This window comes from Coturnix japonica, chromosome 8 (genome assembly GCF_001577835.2).
Source record: "Coturnix japonica isolate 7356 chromosome 8, Coturnix japonica 2.1, whole genome shotgun sequence".
NCBI classification, from domain to species: Eukaryota; Metazoa; Chordata; class Aves; order Galliformes; family Phasianidae; genus Coturnix; species Coturnix japonica.
In genome coordinates, this window is record NC_029523.1 from 12607087 (window position 1) to 12626434 (window position 19348).

Here is a 19348-nt window from a genome sequence, read left to right on the forward strand (position 1 = left end):
TAGAGATATAAACATCTTGCGGTAGGAGTGCAAATAGATCTTATGGTAGCTTAAATAGATTTCTTAATGGGAGATTATGATGAGGATGAAACTATGGTAGAAAAACAGGTGGACAAAGCATTGGAGGTAGTAATACACAGAAAAAGGAAGGTAGTTGGGGTCAAGGATGAAGTCAGCATTGCAGACAGGGGAGGCAACCATTAGGTCAGAATAGAATAGAACAAAAGAAGAGAACAAGCAGGGCATGTATAATATATGTGATAGGACCCAATTCTGCCCTAGCTTACACTGGTGCAGCTTCTTTGGCTGAATCCTTTTAGCACAGTGTCACTTCCAATATAATCTAACAACATCCATGCAAGCTTGCTTGCCTTTTTTGTTTTTTCTTTAATCAGTGTACAGAGCAACTTTTCATTGTCTTACCCTGTTTCCAGGCAATTGTAGTTTCGCTTTTCCACTGTTGTTACTGTTGTGGTCCTTTAGATACTGCAGGTTTCTTCTGTGCACCTTCCTTGAGCAAGCGTTTCTCTGTTTCAAGTTTGTGTTCTGCTTTAGCAAGATTAAATTCTTTAATTTGTTTGGGAAAACAAGATACTGCAGGCTCTTGCTTGACTAGTGCAGTATGTTATGCATTTTTTTAAAATCCATGAATTCTAGGCATGTCCCACCTATCAATCCTCATTTAAAGATATTTAGGTATTGGGTTTTATTTTGTTCTTTTTTATGCTGTCAGTATTCCTGTTTTCCATGCTTTGGCCTCAGTGGTGCAAAAAGGAGCAAGGAGGAAAAATCCGCCATCAGAACAAATAAGCAGAAAAACAGACTTGGCTTGAAACCTTTTTGTTATTATTATTTCTTTTAACTCTTTTATACTTCCGGCACTGACATTACTTCTCAGGCTCTAACCCCCAGGGAACTCTGCCTCTAACCTCTGGAATTTAAAAAGAACAAAAATAAAAAATCAATAAAAAATCAACCTCTGAAACCTGCCAACTCCTTTCCCCGAAACTCTGGGCTTCTGCTACTCTTCTTACACATTTATCTCATGTTACTTTAGTATTACAGACAATGCTGTTTGCTGCTTGTTGACGTCACTGTAACAGAAGTAGCGTTTAAACCCTCAGTTAACTGATTAACAGAAAGTAACAACAGCGTGCTTATTGTTTTCCATTTGTCTACTGCGCCTCTGGTTCTGAAGGGCTACCCATGCAAGAACAGAGCTGCAGCTCCTAAGAAAACTGTTTCACATACAGAGGAACAAAGAAATACATACAAAGAAAGCTGTGCTGTATGCCGCTCCAGCAGGCCTGGCTGAGGTGTGCTGAATCCCAGCAGGCTGAGAAGCGCTCGTGGAGCCCCCAGCAGACAGCAGCACTGGGGCCCCGAGACCAAGGCAGCCCATCAAAGACAGGAATTTCATACTGAAAGGAAAGTAATACATATATCACTGAAGGCGTCTAGCTTAAAATATTAAAAAGGAGGACAGAACTATGGAAAGAGGAGTTCTTTTAGAAGATTGCCTGTGGACTGTATTTTAATGTTCTGAAGCTGCTCCCTCCAGCTATTTTATACAATACCCAGTTTTCTCGAGTTTCAGAAGTACTAATGATTCAATGGATGCAGAATCACAGAAGGCTCCTGGACTCAGCTTACATTTCCCTCCACTGCCTTGAAGTCCTATTTCCAGCCAGTGTTTTAGAACTAGACAGCTTTGCAACAGGGTAAAAATCCCTTAGCAGTACTAACTTTAACTTCTTTGAAAGGAATTCATTTTAAGCCAGAGAAATTGGATGTGTGACAGAAATATTGTCTATTTTTTTTTTTTCCCTGAGAAGTGGTAGATTAACCTAAAAGCTTGCTTAAATGTAACGATCATAGTAATGAAATGCATCATCTCCTTCTGTGTTTTGTCTCAGTTTTTTTGTTGGTTTTGCTCTATTCTCCAATATTTCTGTGGATATTTCATGTGGTTTTTGATGTTTAAAACAGCAGTTATTTGAAACATCACAAATACGCAGCATCAATTTGGTAATTTAATAGGGGGATAGTGCTTTTTAATCCTTTTCAAATGCATGGCCAACAGTTCTTTTTTTCTCTAATGTCAAAATATGATACAAAAATACCATTTCATGCAAATTTCTACTACCTGTGGCTGCAGGTAAATGCTGAGTACTCTCTAGCTGTAGAAATCTTCATGGTGAAAAGATGGCTTGTTGTTACGATGGCAGCAAGTAACTGCTAGGGTTTCCACCATAAAACTGAAACTAGGAAAATTGTAGGTGTTGCAAAAATATAACTGAAATCAAGGAAGGAATTCTGCACCTTCAGAACTTCATTTGAATACTTTTTTTTTTTCTATAAGACTGTTATTAATGAATTGGAAATCACTGAAATGCTTTTGAAGCAAAGCCGTGCTCTGCTGAAATTTTGCCATAATCAGAATGTTCAGCTTCTTTGCCCAAGGTTTTGATGGGAAGTCTTGAAACAACTAAAGTATTTTAAAAGCAAAACTCTCTGAGGCATCTGAATTTTCCATGGATGAAAACTCTGTTTTCTGATCAACTCTAGGTGGAAACGCACTTCTTATTCCTCTGTTGTACTGTTTTAATGCGAGTCATGGTTTTGCTGATCTTAGTATTTCACTAACTTTTACTTACCTGGCCTCTTGGTCTGGATGCTCCCAGCCACTCTCAAAGCCCTTCCCTATGGTCTGTCTTTTGTTGAGTGAATCTCCTTCACTGATCTGATGTCCACTGTTATATTGCACAGTTGTTATTGTTGTATTATTACTGATAGATCTCACCTTCATTACAATAATTGCCTTGTCTCTTTCTTTGCTTTCCTATGGCATTCCTGAAAGCAGTAGCTAGACATGAGCAGCAGAGCTGTCAAATGCAGTTTGCTGATAGGCAACACCATAAACAAGTGCTTTAAAATTTTATCAGCACCAGCCTTATGCCTTAACGCTTTAATGCATTTCTTTCTCACGTTCAATTATTTTTTTAACTGACTATTATTTCTAATGACTAATGTAGGTTTATGTAAGTTCACTCTTAAGTTCCTGAAGATCTATATTCTATGCCTTATGTGCTGGTGATTAAGATTCTTCCCTGTGTGTATTTGGTAGCTGGGAGGAATAGCTTAGCACTGTGATGTATTTATTTTTATTTTATTATTTTAGAGGAGATTTATCCTAATGCTTTGTTCTCCCTGGTTCTCCTGCTGTTGCCACTTCTACTGCCTAAGGAAATGTTTCTGTCTCAAATCCCTCCACTTCCAAAGTCTATGTACAGACCATGAATACAGTCCAAAGGTCACACTTTGGAGAAAACAAGAAAGGGCGGAGGGAGAAGGAAAAGTTGCTTTTAAAAGGGTGGCGACTTGGTGAAATTTTCTGAGTTTTTACACACAGGAGCTCATGTTGGAGATTAACATGGCCTCCTTGTCTTACAGCTATGGTTCCATAAAAGGCAAGAGGAAAAACAAGATAAAAACAAGGTGACAGTGACAGATGTTAGATTTATTTTTGTATGTAGGTTGGCAGTGCTGCAACAGCAGTTTAGGTTGACCTGATCTTACTAATTTTTGTAAGTTATTATGACTTCCAGAAGCATTTTGTTAAGGTAGAATTTCTTAATTTTCCATTTATTTCATAATATGTTAAGCAGGTTTTTAAAGTTACATAGAATCTGCTCCTGCAATTTAGAGTTATTAGAATGTGATCAAATTTCCCACTTTTAAAGGAGAGAACCTTTGTCTTTCCTTGTGAATGTGTTCCACATGTCAGTGATGTCACTAGACCTACTTTGCTTAATTACAGAGGGTATCTGGTTGGGCTCCTTTGCATGGAGCATGCAAATATTTGGACAAGTGAGCACAAGACTGTATTATCTTGTAGCCTAGGGCAATGCTGTGGTTTGGCTGGAGGAGTCTCCAAATCCTCAGGTGACTTTCCTAAGCCATGTTTCCATGTATGTACTCTTTTTACATAAGGTTTAATTATTCCATACCATTTCAGGCAGTTACCACAAAGTGATGAGGCAAAGCTGGACCACAAAACCCAGTAACTGAGTACTTAAGAATTCTCACATAAAGTAGGAGATGTGTATTTAAGTTGCTTCACGCAAAAGGAAGAATTCTTCACAATGAGTGCTGTAGTAACAATGTTGTTTGGAAAAAATGGGAATAGAGAAAACTACAATGCTTTGTACGAACTTGTTTGTTTCTGTAAGTTCCCAGATCTTCCCCAGAATTGAAAGATAAGGCTTTCAATTTTCAATAGACTGTTCCAATAGAAAACACATAAAACACCTTCAGAAGAAGCTGTCAGCATGGAGTCTTATGACATCCTCTGTTCTGTAGTTACAGCCTTCAATCCACTGACCATTTCGTCTTTATTTAAGTATATATCCCCTTCTTTGTGTCTTAAAGTAAATAAATCTATATAGCTTGAATTAAGAAGTACCAGGACTGATTAGTGAATATCTGGACTAAATATGCAAATTGCAAAGTTTTCTTCGTGGTTTTATATGAGAAGATGTTTTAAAAACTTTATCAATGTCAATGTGTCAGCCTGCATTTCTCTGTGCAGTCTTGAAACTGCTCTTTCATCTATGTTGTAAACACATCAACAAGTATGTAGAATGTCTTGACTTTGAAATGCTGTCACCTACTTTCTGTATCGTTGTCAGTAGTCAGCTTGTTATAAAAGTGTTTCATTTCTAGCTCTGTTTCTTTTGGTTGTGTGTCGACATACTGCATTTTCCAACAGTGTTCTTTGCTGCCTCTTCCATTTTTATCAATAAATGTAGTTTGACAGAAGTTCTTCTCTTTCTTTGCAACATGTTGATATCTCTGGCTCTCCACTGTCACCGAAGCTGTTGTGTTACTTTGAGGCTAAGCTGAGCGCGTGTAAACCATCTTCAACATTTTGTGCCAAAGTACAGAGGGAATTTGAACTCAAAGGTTTCTGTGATGGTGAGAAATCCCTAAGCTTCAGTCACTGCCTTTACTTTTCAGTTGGAACTTTCCCAGAACATGTTCAATTTGATGTAATACCTGTTCCTGACGTCCTGCAATATGGAGTTTGCACTTTACTTGAAACGAACCCATCTGGTGACGGACAGTTTCTTAAATGTGAGTGTATTCAGGCTTCTAATTCTGCAGCTTCTCATATAATCTTATGTTTGTTTGTTGGTTTTTTTTTTTAAGATAATGTGTTAGAACTGGTGAAATGGCCTCAAGCGCCACAGCTTAAAGCTGAATGATGTGTACAGCTTACTGCACAGCAGAATGTAAGACACTACTTTCAAACTTTGAATTACACTCAAATAAAAGGATTTTCAAACCAAATTTACATTGCTGAAATTTAAATAGATATCTGTTTGGGTAAACTGGGGAAGATATCCTGTTCAAATGATTTCAAGACTTGTGCAATAGAGATGCAGAAGAAAGTCAGTGAGACCAATATCTATGGTGTACTCAACATAGAATGTCAACCTCTTTTTGCATTTACAGCAGTATGGTTTTCTCACACCTTTCAAAGGCCCTCATCATGACAGTTCATGCATGAATTCTTTCCCACTGTATCAGTATAGATTACATTCTTGATAACTAACATATCATAAAGAACTATCTTCTAGTTACAGTTTGTTTCAAAACCAGGCTGACGTGGAACAGAGATCAAACAAAATCTGTATACATGGACCTAGTTTGAAAAAGCTAAGGATCTGTAGTGTGTTCTGATGACATACTCTGCAGAAACTTAATTGGCATATTGTTGCTGTCTAACTTAAAATGCACTGCACAGCTACAGTACAGAAGATTATTAGAAATAACTGTGTAAGCAGACTGTCATCTCAGGAAAGATGGTAAGAACTATCAGAATTATCTCAAATTACACATATGTCTTTGGGCCTGACTACATCAAGCTGTTAATCATACAGGCTGGATGCAGTTCACCTTAGACATGCACCATGTTGGTTCTTTAAACATTGTATGTTTCAGGATCTTAATCAAAATAAGCTTACTAATGGAACGGGATCAAAAACAAAGGGGGTGAGTAGAAACACCTCTAGAAACCTTTGTTTTTCTTTTTAGAAGACAGTGTAGTGTGGATGAGCACCTTGAAGAGGTCAGTATCTGCTTGCCTCCTAGGAAGTACACTGATGAAACAAATGCTCCCACAGCACTGATCTCATTTTATTTGCTCTCTGCCTACCTCATGTTATCAACAGAGCCTACAAATTAAACATACAAAAACTACAGAGTATCAGCTGTGTGAACTGAAAGGTCTAGTCTCAATATTATCTCTTCTGTCTGTGCAAAATTGCTTCTCTCTCTAAATATTGATTTACACAAAATGACATTTGTACATGATGAGATTTGTTCAGGGTGGAGTTATAAATATGGAATATGGTTCTTTTGTTAATTAGAAGTAAGATGCAAATACTGTACATAATGAAAACGGTCCTTGGTAGCTAGTCAGTTTGATGGGTTTCATAGGAGCAGTTCATGTCTGAAAAAAACATATGGATGAGGAAAGTGAAAACAGGGAGTGAAAGTAAAGAAGGAATAAAAAATGTTTTCACCAACTCATCATGAAAAACCATACACTAAATATATTTTACTTTAGCTACATAAAAATCAAAGGTCAAGACCTACGCTTCCTGGAAAAGCATATGTTAGGGGCAGGCACTAGCAGCCTGTTCAGTGGGACCCAGGGGAGCGACACTGTGTATCAGTCTGGGAGATCCCCTCTGGCTGACATGCAGGGCAGCACTGCCAGCTTCCAGGGGAAGCTGCCTTTAGCTCTCTTAAGACTTCCCCATCTTGCAAACACTTATGCACATGAGTAACTTTAGTTTCCATGAGTCAAGTTACTTAACGTGCCTAAGTTTCTGCAAGGGTGCAACAACAGGGCCAAATGAGTGCTAGTCAGTAGGACAAAACAGAAGGAATTCACCCCTGTTTTTCCTCAATTGGGCAACCTCTTTTGTGCTATATTTTTATTTTCTGGTTTTGACTGAACAGAATATTACAACTGCAGATATATTTTTTAAAATTTATTATATTTTACTATGATTTCTTTAATAAGCGAATCTTTGCCACAATCTCAAGCGTATGGTACAAAATCATACAGTTTAAAGCTTGCCTGTGATTTTAAGACCTCCTGATGTTTCACAGTGATTTGTTATGAGGTGAGGCACTTCTTGGAGACCAGTGCTTATGCTGTCACATCTCTGAAGTTGTGCATAAAGCTGGACAAAGGAAACTGAAATAGGATACTGACAACTGTCATTCTTCTTAGGCCCCCTTGTTTTTCTGCTTTTCATTTGTTCATAACCAATCTGTTCCATTTCTAAGTTCTGAGGAAAACTGAAGCTTCTAACAAATCTGTGTTTAGTATGAGGTTTACTGTGTTATCATATGGATCACTGACCAATGTCTGGTGTTTGTGTGGGTTTTTTTTTGTTTTTTTTGGTTTTTTTTTTTGTTTGTTTTTAGTTGCATTGCTCTAGAATATGGAGGCTTATGGCTTAGTATGTATCTCTATGAGCTGGAAAGACTCAAAGCATATGGCAGATCAGATGTTAGGCTTGAGGGAAATCAAAAATTAAACTGTCTCAGAGCTGTTGAGAGACTGCTTTGCTATATATTTTATGTGATTTGTGTATGTGTGTTGAGGGAGATGTCACCTAGGGAAGGGAATCGAAGAAAAAATAGCTTTAAAAAATGAACTGTTTGTATTATCGCTTTAAACTTTTAAAGTCTGGTCAGCTAAAAGCAGATGTTGTGAACTAAGATGGAAACTTGCCTCAGGCCAGAATTGAAGAAGGCTTTCTCTAATAGTAAGAAGTAAAAATGTTTTCTGCTTTCAGAATTTATTGTAAGAATACAATGACTAGTCCCCCAAAACATCCCCATTTTTATATAAATTAGTGAATAATATTGGTGGTTTCAGAATGTAATTTCAGACAATGTGTTCATCAGCAATCCTGTTTGTATTCTAAGCTGTTTATCACAAAATCTTTTGTTACTCTGTGGTGGCCAAAATTCTGTCATGTTGGAAGTAGGAATGGGAAGATGGATGAAAGCATCTAAACTTGGTGCCACTTTTGGCATTCTGTAATATTAAATAGTTTTGATGCAAGTCAAATAATAGGCAGTTAGAAGTAAAAAGAAAGGGAAAAAAAAAAACCAAACTCCTATACAAAGAATTGTACAAATGAATATAACCTTTCCTGCACCCTTTTAATTGACCAGGGCTTGCACAGCACTGAAGAACACACATACCTAAACAATTTGATATGGAAAGTTAAAAATTAATATTCTCAAGAAAGTAAAACAAAAAAGTTGCTCAAATAAAAATTATTTATGTTAAAATCAATCAGTATTTGAGAAGAAGTCTCCTTTTCATCTATTTATGTATGAGGAAATACATGTTTACAGTCACTGCATCTATAGTGTTTGTTGAATGGCACAAAGCTTTGAACCAGCTCAAAACTGAGTCTTTCCGAGACAGTTCTGCAATTTATTTTAAGTTTCTGTTTTGGGAAGCTGTGCTCTAACGGCAAGTCCCAACCTGGGAGCTGCAGCATTTCTGCTGGAGGATGATAGCAACCCACTTCTGCATTTCGCAGATCCTTTACATGGTACTGGTTCACTGCATGTAATTTGTTTGAGGCACCTTTGCTACCCTAATGCAGCAGTAAGAACATATCTACGGGTTTTTTGTTTTTGTTTTTTTTTTTTTCAGAAAATCACTAGAAAATATTTTAAGGATCAACATTTTCAGTGTGTTCATCTCTCCCTCCTGTAGGAACCCTCTTGCTAATGCAGGCACACAATACAGAAATCAGGCTCCTGTGCTGATTTGTGTCAGGGTAAAAACGAGTACGAGCTTCCCGACAAGATAATAATTCCAAGTCCATGTTTGGCCAAGCCTTAAATCCGGAGCTCGCAGCACCGAGTGTGTGCACGGGGCTCTGACCGCAGCGGGCTCAGGGGAAGCGAGCGTGAGGCAGCATCGCCACTTCGCCCTCCCCGCCGCCGCCGCCATTTTGTGTGGGGGTGACGGGAGGCGCCCTGACAGCTTCGTCCTCCTCGGTTTCAGGAGGAGAGCAGACGGGACCGTCGGACTTGTGGGAGCCGGGAATGAGCGCTGGCAGGAGGGGATGATCCCTGCCTCCAGCCCAAGGGCACCTCTCCACGGCTGGGAGCGAGCAGGAGCGTTTCTTTGGGTCGGCTTCCCTGGAGGTGGCGACCTTCCGTTGGCGCCCCCTGGAGAATTTGCTGAGGTGAAGGCAGGGGGCTGAGGCAAGGGGAAGGCTTAGGGAAATAAAGAGCAAAGCAGCTTCAAAACAGAAGAAAATCCCATATGTCTGTAGGAAACTGTTTCTTTAAAAACAGATACAGAAGTTCTTTGCTTACAGGAGTTGGCACGTGTCCCTTTGTAAGTGAACCATTATTTGGTGGTGCTCCTATGAACACCTGCACATCTTCAGTATGTTTTCGTATATGCCGTAGAATGGGAAAATTAGCCTGTTTTGTTAGATTAGTATGATTTCTAATGCTGCTCCTGCTGGGAGAAATGGCAAAACTTGGTGCTGGAGGATGACAGAGGTTTGCAGAAGTGATACAGACTTGCACTGAGAAGGAATGCAGTGTGGGCATTGGCAGCTTTCTTGTTTGAAATTCTAGAATCTAAATCATGATAGTCACAGGATTACACACTCATTTCTGTGGCATTCTTCTTGTGAGATCTTTGCTTCTTCAGTCCATCCTTAAGCAAAATAAAGAGCTATGGAACTTTTCAACACAAACATGTAAACACAGTCTAATGCCTACAGGTGGTGCTAACAGAATAATACTTTTATTAATGTGTATTTTAAAAACTGGTACAGTAGAAATAAGTTGTGATCTTGTTGTTTCCTAACAAATCTCATTAAGGAATTGGGCCCATAGTCCAGTTATCCAGGTAAGCAATTTGCTTATAGGTGCAAAAGAAGCCTGATTCACTTGTGAATTTATATATGCACTTAAAATAATAGGGCCATTCATTTGTTTTGTAAAATTGGCAGTCTGTTCCAGTGGTAAATATTGAACTATTATTGTTATTTTTTCATCAAAATGGAAAGAGTCTGAGAAAAAAAATTAGTCTGCAGATGTCTAAACGGATTTGAGCATTAGAGTTAAAGATGAGATAGAGAAAAGCTCTGCCTGGACCATCAGAATTAACCAGTTACATCCTACTGACATGTGGTAATGTAAAGGTTGTTTGAAGTACTGTCCTAAAGGATGTTTTGGTCATAATTAATAGGATCTGTATTATATCATGGGGGAGATGCTTTTTATGAAGCCACATTATGGGGTCAGACAAGATCTGTAAAAGCAAAAGTAAATCTAGAGATGAAATATTGGCACTTATATCACTGATGAAATGCATGTTCCTTGTACAGGTTCAGTTCTAGAAACCTAATTTCAGTTATTTGTGCTGCCTTTTACAGATCTAGAGATTAACATTTGATTTGAAAATGTTCAGCTCTGCAGATGAGGTTTTTTCATTGGAAAATTTATTTTATGAAAGACCAGATCCAAAAAAAAGGTAAATATTTACTGCTAAATACGTATTATTGTTTCCCAAGTGTTTCCAGTCTCTGAATCATTTAACAGCAGATTTAATTATGTGACTTCCTTTTCCACTTCTTAATGGAAACTTGAGGCTAGAAATGTCATGGTTCCATCAACTCGTACCTTCAAATATTTTTCTCAGTGTAGCTAACAAGATTTGGATAATGCAAGTATATCTTCCGGGTATAAGAAGAATTTAGCTGAATTTTTGCCTCTTAAATTTACTGTGATTACAAGTCACATGAATTAAAAAGCTTTTTAAGCAGGAGAAACTGTGTTATGACTAGTAGTTTTAATCTAGGTATTGCAGAGGGTGCTTTAAGAATGCTTTTACCTTGCATTTTTATGATAGAGATCTAGAAAACAAGTCAGACATTTGGTGGATCGCACCTGCTCCAGCAATTGATGAAATTCCACCTGCAGAGGAGCTACAGAGGGAACTGGAAACAAGCACAGCCAGCAGTTGCATGTTGGGTAAAGTACTTGGCATTCTTTTTAAATAACTTGACAGATAATTAACTTGACATATAATTCCTCTTCTTTCTTGTAATGCTGTGAATTGTGGAGTATTCTATGTATGAAAATGCAGACATATTTTAGTTCAGAGGCATGATCTTAGTTATAGAAGAGATTTGGCCTAGTAGCAGTTCTCTTTGGGCACGTACAGCCTGCAAGTTCACTCTGCAGAAGGGAGCAATGTAAGGAGTATGCTTTTTTGTTTTGTGTTACTGTGCTTCATGGAATAGTGGGAAGCAATTGCAAGAATAATGCAGTGTGTGAACCTGATGACCTTCTCCCACCCAAGACATGGGGTTTATATGAACCCAAATTATTCCTGTTCCCTTTTATTTTTCTTTTTCCTTTTTCTCTTCTCTTGCTGTCCCCTCTCTGTCTCCCCTCTTATTTTCCCACATTCATGCTCAGAAGTTTAAACACATAAATAAATAAATTAGAACCTGGTCATTGTTGTTAAAGGATTATCAGGTCAAAGTGAAGGCTGTGTAATACAGCTATTCTTTAATCTTTTTGCATCCAATTGCTCGTTTCTGCTATTGCCTCTTGCTGGGTGTAGAGAATGACAGTGCTTGTAGTCACTCAGATCAGGACACTGATCCTACCAAGAGCTAAACGTAGGAATCATAACTAAGGTGACTGTGAAACCAGACTGACTTCACTAGAAATCTTGGCTGTTGAGATCTCAGGTCTTCTCTCACAGCTGTTCTTAGCAGGTACTTCGAGTCTAGTCATCGTATCAGTTTTACAAACAGGCTGCCTACATGCTGAGGCAGGGTAACGGTTTTCCATTTCACAGATTTCTGGGATTGAAATGAAGGATGTGTCTGGAAGTAATTTTCATCTACTTCGTAGTGCACAGGAGTAGCTTTGTTCCATTTCTTTAAATAGCAAACATGGAAACTGGCCCTATTTTTATAACTTTTTAGTTGTCAGGAGATGTATTTGTCAGAATGAGTCATAAAATATAGAGAGTTCTTGCAATACAATAGGAGGATAAGTTCATGTAATATATATGAAGTTGACTGATTTTTATGTGGAAGATGTTTAAGAAATGGGTATAAATAGGAATATGAGTGAATGTTATTGTCTGTTCTAGGAGGGATAAAGCACCAGAAGTTTATACAACAACGTAAGAATATCACTGAGGAAGTAAATGACAAATCACCAGCACCTACTCATTTTGGCAAAGCCTCCGAAAAAGAAATGCTCCGATTATGTGTGGGAGAAAGAACAAATAAGCATGAAAGTCTGCAAATGACTTCAATGTTTCTCTCTCCTGATCAGGCTAAATATAAAATAGGAACAAAGATTTTTCAGCAGCCTGATGCAGATTTCTCACAGACTAAAATATTAACTAATTTTCCAGAAAATGGTGATGATGAGAGTGTTCATTCAGCTTTTAGAAGAAGGTATGTTTGTAGTCAACTCAGATAATTCATCAACTGTGTGATTGTTTTAGGTCTGTTTCTCAAATGCAGAGTTTTAGATCTTCTGAGCTCCAGACATTAAATCGTTTCAATGCAAAGAAAAAAGAAGTTGCAATTAAATGTCCTGAGTTCAGGCTCTTTATGAGGAGGATAAGTATGTTGTTGTTTTTTGTTAGTTTTTTTTTTAATGTTGATAACTTTTTAGATAGGACAGGTTATTGAAAATACCTTTTTGAGTTCGTTATCTATTGTGAAGAGCAAGAAGATGGATCATTTGCTTTTCAGCCAACGAGGAGTATCCTTAGCAGTTCACAGCATGATTTCAATGCTGTCTAGGAGATGAGGCTTTACAGATAAGCACTTCTCCTAGGCCCAGCTCTTCTCAGTTCTCAAACCTTATATGTCTCTCTCTCAATTTTTAATTATGCAGAGATTGACAGTTAATGTACTATTAATGTTCAGAATACATCTGGACAAGGAATTAACTTTTTTTTTTTTAGGTTCTTATTGGGATGAAATTAAGATTAAAATATATCTTGAAAAGAGTCATCTTCATGTAGAAGAATTTCAGGTCAAATAGAACTGGATATATGCTTTTCTTATTACTGTAACATTTTAGTTGTGTTTCTAATATAAATGTGCTTATTGTTCAAATCTGGGAGAAACTATTTAACATACAACAGAGTAATAAGAATCCTTCATCTTTTGCAGCTTATTTAAAATGCCTGATTGTACATATAAAAATACAGAATTTAAAGATAGTTCAATGCATATGAAAGCAGTTGATACTCATTTTAATACAAGTGAAAACATGACAGAAGCAAAAAAAGAGATATGGAGAGAAAATCGTCACCCTCCAGTGACTGCAGACTCAGGTTTTACCCTGCACAGATCATTGTCCAGTGCTTCAAAGATCCTGGAGATGACAGGTATTATTATGTTCTATTGAAAGTAGAAAGAGAGGTCTGGAGGTTGGCCAGGAATGGGGAGCTTGATTCCTGTCTGATTGCCTGCTGTGCTAGAGCTACTAGACTCCAGTCTAGTTTGAGGGGATGAGAGCAGGGCACTGCTTGTTGACTTCAGCAAGGGTTTTTGTGTGATCTTAGAGTAGCTGAGGAACACTGTTTTCTACAATGGCTTTCTATCTAAGTCAAGATATTAAGGTCTGAATGAGTGGATCTAGTACAAGTGTGTTACAAAATGGTTGTCACAGAGAGACTGGTTAGTGTGTTGTGCTCTACCCATATGCCTGCCTCAAGCAAAGAGGCAGGGCTTTGTCCTGGCACTTGGGCTGCCCACCATCCCTGTCAGCGACCTGGGGAAGCGGTGCAGTGTGCCTGAAGAATTGCCAGATGTTACCAGACTGGGGATAGACACTAGTGAGCACAGCTGAGAGCCAGGCTGCTCTTCAGAGAGACCCATCCATGGAGGAGGGACTGGCAGGGACCTGATGAAATGCAGTAGGGTCAAATGCCAAGTTCTGTCCTGAGGAAGGAGGAATCCCCTGAGTTCCTGTGGAATGGGCTGACTGGAAAACAAGTCAGGGAGCTGGATAAAGTGACTGTCCCCTTCTTCTCAGCACTTCTGTGTAACTTTTAACTCTCTTCTCATATGTGTAAGTACCGCATCCAGATTTAGCTCTCTAACACAATCAAGACATCCTGAAACCAGAGTTCAGCACAGGACTACCAAAATGATCCTTTCAGATGATGAGCTTCTGTCCTCCCTGTCCCATCAGCTACTTCTGCATCACCTGTTCCTTGTTCTGTACAGCCTTGTGGCACCTCACAGAACGCATAACTTAGAGTCAGGATTTCATGGATATTGGTTGAAAATAATGAAACCTGTTTTTATAAACATATCTACTTTTATTTAGGAACTGCGGGAAGAAACTTGGAAATGCTGAGGGCTGTTACAGAAATACGTATCCTTTTATTTGTGGTGTCTGGTCTACCGATCTACAGTGCTTCTATATTTACAAAATTGCTGTGTTTAACTTGCAGCCATAGGAACTCATGCATTACTCTGTAATAGTTTTGAACTGCAACATAGTGCCAGGGGGAATCAAATGATGAATGGGTGTTTATGCCTGGGATTTCCTAAGCTAGTTTGAAAATAGGACAATAGACATATTCACTGCTAAGTAAATTTATTCATATTTAAAACGTTCATGTTTTATTCTCAAAGCAACTTATTTTTAAAAAGAAAATTGTAGAATTTTTAGTTTGCAGAATATATGTTTAAGGCTACATTATATATGCTGACACACATAAACATATGTAGTTTCTTATACTCTAAAGAAAAAAGTCAATTAGTATTTGGACTCATTAGGAAAAATGAATCCTACTTTTTGTCCCATATTCTCAAGAGAAAGCAGGCTTTATTGTGAGAGCTGCTCAGAAAGCAAGGCCTCCTATTTTATGATGTTGGCCAACAGTGTCAGAGGTGAATGTTGGTGGTGTTGCAGTAGAGGTTGATCCTTCCCACCAATATTCTGTTTCAGTTTGTTGCTGTATGACATGTGGCAGCAGAGGGGCGGTCTGACAGAATGGCATCCCTTGTGGGAGTGTGTATGAAGTAAAGGTGTAGTGTTGAATGTTTCCTTGTGGATAAAATTGCACCAGTTGAAATTCATTGGTGGTTGCTGAATGTTTATGGAGACTACACAGTGGATATGAGCACAGTGAGGTGATGGGTGCTGCATTTCCTCAGAGGCAACAACAGTCACCTTCACTGGTGCAGATTTTTACAAGCATGGCATGCAGGCTCTTGTTCATGGCTGGCAAAAATGCACAGCTAATGGTGATGTCTATGTTGAAAAACACTGTTCTGTAGCTTTTGCTCAATCAGGTAGTATTTCAGAGCAACCAACATGCTTCTTACAGATCAGTATTTGGTCTTGTATGTATATGCTATATTTCCAGTCATTAATTTTAAGCAGATTTTATGCTAGTTCTTCTTATTCCTGCTTTGAATCTATAACATAGGTAACCATCCATTGGTAAGACAAACTGTTTTTTGCATTTTTCACTCTTACATTTTGTTGCTAGTAAGATGTCAAATGATAGGCTAAGTATCATGAAGAGCAAATGGCTGCATTAAGGCTGCTACATTCTCATGAACAGTTTATGAATTAACATAGTATCCCAAACAAATAACTATTCAGTAGTACTGATGCTTTGTGTTACAGGTGGTTTCTTCTTTTGAAATTGGGTCATTTATTTAGGGGAGTAATTTTAGAGAAGCATTTAAAAGAAATCTCTGTTTATATTTTTTTTATTTAATTTCTGATTTTAATGCTTTGGTGGTTTTTTGTTTTTTTTTTCTTTACCTTTTTATTGATCTTTTAAAATGAATGTAACATTCATTTAAAGCCTCAGCTGTTCACTGTTAGTGTTGCTGTTGGTGCTACATCCAGCTGTGTTTGCATCCACCTGCAGCCTGATCAGATGGTTGCAGTTCGGCTGCTTGTGTGGCTTCAGTGCAAGTCCAGGCAAGTATCAACTTGCTTGTTTGGATCTATAATGAAACAATGCTCTCTTTAGCCTCACTTGTATTTTAGATAGGGACGTTTTTGTCTGGAAAATACATAATATTAATCATTGAAAAAACCTTTAAAAGCACCATCAGCATTAGGAGATCATAGGATTTCTTTACTACTTCCATAACTGGGCGTACAATACCGTGCTTGTTAATTTCTGCTATATAACAGATGTAAAGAGTCATTTGACACTGCAGGTATTTTAACATTAGTGCTCTGCTTACTCTTTCAAACACTTCCACATGATATAATTGCATGTAATTCCATGAAGCTTCCATGGAGGAAGTTTTTGATTTATGGTATAATCCTGAGACTTACTTTTTGGTAATTGTGATGTATTCTAAATTTGCATTTAAATGAAAAATGTAAATTTGCATTTAAATTCGCAAATTTAAATTTAAATTCCTTTCACAATTTGTAAAGAAATGTTAAACTTTTCGCTCTGTTGTTTTCAATTCCTTAATGCTCTCAAGCAACCCAATTTAGGTGCATTTTTAAGGAGTTTCCATACTTCAACTATGCCCAGTCTAAAGCTTTGGATGATGTAAGTATGAAGCATTAGCTGCAGCTGCAAGTAGTACTTTGTAGGTAAGCATATTGCATGAATGTAAATGAAATCTTAATATTCGAAGCAGAAAACGAAATAGAAAGCTACAAGATATCTAGAATCTCTTCCTGAAGTAGTTGAGCAGGATTCTGCTCAGCTGGGAGAAGAGACTAGAACTTCTTTTCACTTTCCTCAATTTTAAATACTTTTGTGAGAAATTGTACGTGTACTTACACAGATTGCTGATGTTTTTAAATTACGTTCAAAGGAGTATTAAGAAAATTTTTAGTGAAGAATGTCTATTTGGAAAAGTGCTTTTTTACCCATCCTTTATTCTTATCAGATATGCTTGGTTAAAAGCAAACAAACAGTTTGAGATTGTGAGGTACTGTGAAGAGGGGAAATCAGTCCAACCAGTCTTTAAAAGCATTTAACAATTTTATCCAACTCTCTAGGAAATACCGGTGTCATTCATCACAGCTTCTAAGCATGATTTTTAAGCTACTGGCTTTTTTGTGCTTGTCACAGAACGGCAGACTTGCATAATAACCTTAGAGAAGCAATATTTTTCTGGTTTGCATTTCAGATGTATTGCAAATATATTCTTTATTTTGCTCTCATTTAAGCTTTGCACCTCATACAAAATTCACTATGGAACTATGTATATCAGTGTAGTGTTTGTGTGTGTGTGTGTGTCCTTTTCACCTAGACAGTTCTTTTGGAATGTGTGAATAAGTACAATAGCTTTGTTATATTTACTACTGTGCCATTCTTTTCCAGCTTCTTTATACAGATAGAAATTTTGTGATTTGTGCTCCAACTGGCTCTGGAAAAACTGTAATGTTCGAACTAGCTATTACCAGATTACTTATGGAAGTCCCAATGCCTTGGTTAAATATTAAAGTTGTTTATAGTAAGTATTATGCAGCTCTAAGCATTTTGATGACAGCAGTAGAAAATTTCATTCTGTGAGTGTGGAGATATAGGTTGGGTGCTTTAATAATACTGAATTCATATGAATAACAGTACTGTATAGTGACCACCATAGCTTAATACAGATAAAAATCTTGTAAAGACTTTGTCCTCTAATAAGGCAAAGTGTATGTGAAAAGGAGAGAATGGAGCAAATGAAACTAAACCAAACTCTTAATGGCAGAGCCAGAATTTAAGCCATATCTTTTGTGTGCCTGTGTATTGCTCTAAGAGAATATATTTTTTCTACATTTGCTTGTCTGAGAAGGTTTCATACTGACTCTTGCTTTCTGTCTATTCCTTCTGTTGCTCAAAGGCAACATGGTCTTCATGAATTTTAACTGATCTATGTGGAAACTAAAGAATGTTTGAAGATAGTCACATTTGGAAACTTTTCTCCTTTTGGTGAACTCAATGCGTATCATGTAAAGTGGATGGGATTGGTCAGTTTTGTCCCAGTGTTCATATAGGGATATATTTGTCAGCATTGGTATTAACCATTGGTCTTTGTGTTTTCAGAAGTTTCTGCCCTATTTGTGATTATTTTTAATTTCAGTGATTTCAAATTCTTGAGATGCTGGTGTTGACACAGAGTGTACTGTGTATTGTAAACTACTCTTTTTATAAAAAGGCATAGGTCGTAGTTTCTCTGTGAGCCAGACAAGGTAGAGAACTTCACTGTCCTCTAAGGATTTTGATTGCTTTGATAGAATTGATACAAACCATCTGATTGAAATTTTCACTAAGGAATTGCTGGTGGAATCAGATCTGAGCTTTCCAGGTTTAGCGATGAAGAATGAGACATGTCAGTTTTGTGAACATAGAAACAGGGATATTAATTGAAGTATGTACAGAGTTCTGCAGTACTTAGCTTGTCAGTGGCCCAGTGTATGTGAATTAGCTCTTGGTAGTTGTGTAAACTAGTATGTATACAAGCTGCTGGGAAACAACTTTAAGAATTGGTAGCTGAATTTTAGGGAGCCATGTTAGCTGGTATGACACTTAAATATACACATGATTTAGATAGACTTTGGTTTCTTGCAGTATTCTGTTTGTGAGTGGTTTCTCAGATATAACTCCCCTTTCTCTCTGAATATGAAGTGCTCACATCATTCTAAATAGGAATAAAGTTGGTATTTGTATGATCTCTCATTAGAAAAGATATTTCCTGTGGTTTCTTCTGTCCGTGAGAAAGCATTTGATAACTGAGTGATTCTTTCCATGCGGGACTGAGGAAAAAACCAGGATTAAGAGAGGGCATAAATAACCTTAATTAAAGGAATCTCCTTCCAATTGCTGATAGGGAAAAACTGTGACCTAAAGCTCAAAATTGATTGTCATACTCCTTGTGCAAAGATCATTTGTTAATGTTATGGATCTGAGAACAAACCTGAAATTTGGAGAATTCATGAAGACATCTGCATGTAGAAATTGTATTAATATTGTGGAAGGTCTGGTGTTCATGATATAACTGATCATTTCATGTTATTTTTAGTGGCTCCAATAAAAGCTCTGTGCAGTCAACGTTTTGATGATTGGAAAGAAAAATTTGGACCCATAGGACTCAGCTGCAAGGAACTGACAGGAGATACAGTGGTGGATGATTTGTTTGAAATACATCATGCTCATATTATTATCACTACACCTGTAGGTTTCAGTCCAAGTTCTTACAGAAACATAGAATAAGCAGATATTAGTAGACTACCAATTGTA

At 37.6% G+C, this 19348-nt stretch overlaps 1 protein-coding gene across 1 annotated transcript in view; it reads left to right on the top strand.

Moving 5' to 3' along the window:
* Nucleotides 1-19348, top strand: part of HFM1 (helicase for meiosis 1) — a 53625-nt gene that overhangs the window by 16033 nt on the left and 18244 nt on the right. The window contains exons 3-13 of the mRNA XM_015870389.2: nucleotides 5020-5136; nucleotides 8822-8927; nucleotides 9116-9299; nucleotides 10509-10606; nucleotides 10985-11106; nucleotides 12245-12557; nucleotides 13287-13504; nucleotides 14452-14499; nucleotides 16590-16660; nucleotides 17444-17576; nucleotides 19131-19282. Coding sequence (XP_015725875.1) covers nucleotides 10536-10606; nucleotides 10985-11106; nucleotides 12245-12557; nucleotides 13287-13504; nucleotides 14452-14499; nucleotides 16590-16660; nucleotides 17444-17576; nucleotides 19131-19282 — 1128 coding nt within the window. The 5' untranslated portion in view covers nucleotides 5020-5136; nucleotides 8822-8927; nucleotides 9116-9299; nucleotides 10509-10535. The remainder of the gene's footprint in view (nucleotides 1-5019; nucleotides 5137-8821; nucleotides 8928-9115; nucleotides 9300-10508; nucleotides 10607-10984; nucleotides 11107-12244; nucleotides 12558-13286; nucleotides 13505-14451; nucleotides 14500-16589; nucleotides 16661-17443; nucleotides 17577-19130; nucleotides 19283-19348) is intronic.